Source organism: Frankliniella occidentalis, unplaced genomic scaffold, assembly GCF_000697945.3.
Source record: "Frankliniella occidentalis isolate FOCC.00 unplaced genomic scaffold, Focc_3.1 Scaffold1264, whole genome shotgun sequence".
In the NCBI taxonomy this organism is placed as follows: Eukaryota; Metazoa; Arthropoda; class Insecta; order Thysanoptera; family Thripidae; genus Frankliniella; species Frankliniella occidentalis.
Window position 1 is genome coordinate 13,066 of NW_026268368.1, and position 4,769 is coordinate 17,834.

At 55.6% G+C, this 4,769-nt stretch overlaps 1 protein-coding gene across 1 annotated transcript; it reads left to right on the top strand.

Annotated features, from left to right (window-relative positions):
- Positions 1 to 3,268: 3,268 nt before the first annotated feature.
- On the top strand, positions 3,269 to 4,613 carry LOC127751832 (fasciclin-1-like; the record flags this gene model as incomplete). Its single annotated transcript, XM_052275962.1, is given in 3 exon segments — positions 3,269 to 3,410; positions 3,501 to 3,691; positions 4,393 to 4,613. Coding segments are annotated over 3 exon segments (554 nt in total), but the record flags the coding sequence as incomplete, so codon positions are not given.
- Positions 4,614 to 4,769: the final 156 nt, after the last annotated feature.

A 4,769-nucleotide genomic window follows, 5' to 3' on the forward strand; every position in this document is an offset into this window, starting at 1 on the left:
TAAAGGGGGGGGGGTCGAATCGCGTGTAGTGGCGGTGTAGGGCGCGGGGCGCGGTGTCAGCTTGCGTGCCGGCTGGGCTCGCTGGGCTGTGTGTGAGTGTGTGCGACTGTTTGGTTGTTGCCAGGACAGCACAGGGTAGGGTATCACGACAGTTGCGGTGGGATATTATTGCCCGCGCTCATTTTGCACGACCACAGTATATTTTTGAATATCATTTTGTGCCCGGGCTGGTGCGATAGACACTATCGCTGCCAAGGGGCTTTTCAGTAACCGCCCCTCCTCACCGGTGCCATAAGCTCGTGCAAACAGTACTTGTCTGCACTCCCCCTTCTCCTTTCGCTTCCTTGGGCGAGACCATTGTCAGCATGCGTGCGCAATAATGCGTTTGTGCGATAAATTTGCTTGAAATGCAATACCGTGTGTGCGTATGGCGGGGGTTGGAAATAGGGGGGGGGGGCACATTTGGCTCGCCCGCGGGGTCGGGTTGCACACGGGGTTCTTTGAGAGAGCGCGAAGGGCCCAAACCCAACCTCCCCTTTCAAGGGCCTTTCACATTTTCCCCGGCGGCGTACACGTAAACAGTACACATGTTCACGTCTTCACAAGCACGCGTCTCGATTGATACGGCGCATATGTCTCTTTTCATCTTTATAAAAATACGTCCCCGCTTTTGTAACCCTGCACCACTGAGGCTTATTGTCTTCTATTTTTCCCCCTCTCCCTCTTTCGCTTCTCTTGTGGAAATCCTTCCTCCTTGGACGGCGCGCACGTGCCGCAGTAAAGCACGCCAGGGCGCGGGCGCGGCTGATGTTCCAGCTTTCCTTCCGTCCCGCCCGCCCCAGCGCCGTTCCTGCACCACCGCTGCCATGAATGCAAAATCGGCGGTAGCCCGCGCCATGGCTGTAAGGCAGGGAGCAGCTCGGTAGTATAGGAAAGAAGTCCAGGCGAGGACCAGGACAGCGAGGAGACGGCCTCGGACACCTCTGTGAGGGGGGAGCCCGGCGGAGCCCGGCAGACGGAGAGGAGGCCGCGGTAGCGGCTGGAGGCTGGTTGGCGGGTAGAGGCCCTGGCCTTGAAACTTTGCGTGAGCTCCACCCCCTGCCAGGGCTGCTGCTGCTGGGGGAGGCCCGGGGAGAGCGCCCCCCCCCCCCGGCGCGGCACAAGTGTCGTGTTGTAACTGTTACCAAAGTTACCCCCCCCCCTTCCTCCTCATTTCAAACTTGTCGGTGTACGTCAGGCGGGGCGTGGGTCGTGCTCTTGCTGGATTTGGAGAGGAGGGCCTTGGAATTAGCGTCGCGGTCGGGCTCGCGAGGATGGCATGGCGGCGGCGGAGAGGCGAGGGAAAGGGAGCGAAGAGAGACGGACAGACAGAGAGAGGCAGAGGCAACGCTGCTGCAGGGTCCGCACCGGAAAATCGATAGCCACCGCCAAGGGTAAGGGCATGGGTGGGACCCGCGCGGGACCGCATAGGGCGCTCCCCACCCCCCTTCTTTCCACCCCCCCTTCCCTTCTCCTCTCTATTTCCCTCTCGTTTTCTCTTCCACACACTTCCCTCGTCTTTCTTCCTCCCTCATCGCTCTTCCTTTACGCAACGCGCTCCACCCGTTTGCGCGATTTGCCAGTGTAAATTCATTTTATTGAACTGTTTTTATGGTAAAAGTGTTTCCGGTTCCTCCTTGTCCAGAAAAAAGTGCATACCAAAGCGCGTGATTTGTTTTAAACCAAAATCGGGAATATTGTAAGCATAACCCACAAGTCCAGTTCAACCCCCGAGCGCGCTCCGCGGCGGCTGGGGCCGCTGTCTGGGGGCAGCGAGCGCCTTCCGAAATGAAAATTGCCCGCCGAACGAAATCCGGCATGATTTCGGTTCCGGCTTCAGCGCAACCTCTCCCCACCCCCGTGGGCTGGCTGACGCACCCCTTCGTGGCGAGGGAGAGGGAGGGGGCGGTTCGCCATGAATGGCAATCAGCACAGGGGCGCGGAGGGTGCGGCGCGTGGAGTTTGACGCGCTGTCCACGCGGCCTCATCACGTGACTGTCCGTCCCGGTAATGGACCGTCCCTGTCCCTGTGTCAATCACCGCTGGATGGTGGCTGGTGGTGCAGGCGCTCGACGTCCATCTATGCCCTCGTTGCGAACTGTCCGTACAGAATACTAGCCAGGGGCCTGCGGCCCAAAGCCTCGCACATGAAGCTATACATACAGCTATATATAGCTATATATATTTATATATATAATGCATTTGCTTAATTAACATTGTCTAATTCCTTAGCATTTTCATACAATTATAGTTCTAATATGTATGTTCTTCAGTAAAAAGCTAAGAAGTCTCTTCTTTTTCTTCATGTAATACATGTTTATATCTTTCCGAACACTACTTTGTTGCGGTTATCTTATACATGTTGCAGGGCGGGGCCGGAAAATTTGACAAAATTTTCCTAGAGTAGAGCTTCGCTACGCTCAGCTACAATCTAAATTGTAGCACACTGTTTTGTTTTTTTTCACGGTGTATAACAAACTTTTTACGGGCTTATGGAAAAATATTTTTATTTATGCGTGCTTGAAATATCAATTTGCGGGCAGTAAAAAGACCGCGCGCGGGTGCGTTAGTCACGCACGGCGGTGCGAGCTTGCGGGTGCTGGTTGAAGTGAGTCGGTGTTACCTTTCCGGGAAAAGGAGGGGTCCCTGTCCGCTGCGGTGACCACGAAAGTGACTCCTGTGGCGCCTATGGATGAGTCACTCTCCGGCCACATCATCGCGTCCATTAGCGCCGTGCAAACGCTTCGTGATTTGTTTTCTTTTTATTCTTTTCAATTTTGTAATAGTGCGGGAGGGCACGTTCACTGGTTGCGATTTCATTTCGGAGAAAATGAGACTCCGTTTCCCATTCCTTGGTCTCTCTCACGCCGGTATGAGGAACTTATCGCAACTTTTCCTCCTTCCCCACCGCCGCGCTGTCAGTAACTGTCATACCCCCCCCCCCCCCCATCCTCCCCAACACACCTTTCTCTCGAATCCCAATGTCTTGTGTGGCGTCAGAACCCCCTTGTCGAGGTCAGGTGGGGTGGAGGGGGCACGAGAAGCCCCCCAGCGATCGACCCGAGGGGGCTCCTGTCCGCCCCCTCCCCCCTCTCGGTCAGCTGACGCGGCTCTGCGCTCAGCTGAGCGCCCCCCTTTCCCCCCTCCATAGTATTTTGTATGCCCTTTGGCATGGTAAATAATATCGCAGATACTGCAGAAAGTGCTAACCTTCGGTCTTGTTTTGCAGTTCTCCATCCGGCTGGGCACCAGCGCGTTCGCCAACACCACCCTGGCGATGAGGCCCGTGACCGTGTTCGCCCCCATCAACATGGCGTTCCAGCAGTTCCCGCCCAGCGAGCGCGACGAGAGCCTGGTCCTGTACCACATTAGTAAGTACCACCCCGTCACTCTCTTGCTTTACAATTTACGCGTTCGCATAATGTTTGATGCCGTCAACTTCCCTCCCCGCACTTCCACAGCGAACCAGCCCATGAAGCTGGAGGCGCTGACGCAGCCCATCGTGTTCTCGCAAATGGAGGGCAACCCGCCGCTGTGGATCACGCACCGGAGGGACCAGGGCCAGCACACCGAGGACGTGTACGTCAACAACGCACGCATCGACCGGCAGGACTCGGACTACAGCGGCAAGAACACGCGCGGCCAGGTTCAGGTGCGTCTAAGAGTGCCACCGCACCACCCACAACTCTTCATGGGGAAAAGCAATTTTATTTACATGAACGGAAAATTTCGGTCCACAAATCAAATTCACATCTTTTTTTGTTAGGTCGACGGAAACATTTATTTTAGAAAACGAAACTTTAGTCAAATTGAAGAAATTTTATTAGGCTGAAGAAAATTTTCTTTGTTGCGACGAAAATTTAAAAGGTTATGCCATAGTAATGATTTTGTTCCCAGAAAGATAAACAGTTTTCTGAGTTCGGCTACGTGGTAGGCTATCGGTCTATTCACGGGTGAGGGTGAGGCGGACCATTCGCAGATTTGAGATGAAGAGAGAAGGAGCGACAGGGCGAGGGGGGGGGGTTGATAAACGGAATACTGCAGTTCGTGCAATAATACACCCAAAGCCTGCTCGTATGTATCTCTTGTTGGATGGCTGTTGTGTTTCGGGTGCGAGGCTCGCTCAGGAGGTAATGCTGCGGCATGCCCCGCGCTGGCGCCGCGGCTGCAGCTCGGAGCGCCCTCTGGGGGCGCCCGGGCAGGTAGGCCGGGGGCCTCGCGGGCGTGCGGCCGGGTCGCCTACCCGGCCCTCTGCAGGCGTCGTGCGCCCGGCTGGCAGGCCCGGCCCGCTGCCGTAGCTCACGCCTCTGATGACGAGTCGACCGCCACTTCATTTGGTGTATCGCGTTCCAGGTGCTTCACAAGATCGACGAGGTGCTGCAGCCGGTGCGCATCAAGGCAGGCGTCTCGGCCGACACACTGTACAACCCCAACGCTGCCCAGCTGATCCAGCAGAGCACCAACTTTGACCTGGACTCGTACACGATCCGCTCGTTCGCCGATGCCGTCTCTCGCCGAAAGGTTGACATCTTCAACAAGGAGGGTCGCTTCACTTTCTTCATCCCTGTCGACTCGGCGTTTAAGGTGAGCATAAATTCGACATTACAAAAATAAAAAATACACCCAAAGTTGCCGGTATCTCTTGTTGGACCTTATTGGTCTCTATACTCTCTCTCTCTCTCTCTCTCTCTCTCTCTCTCTCTCTCTCTCTCTCTCTCTCTCTCTCTCTC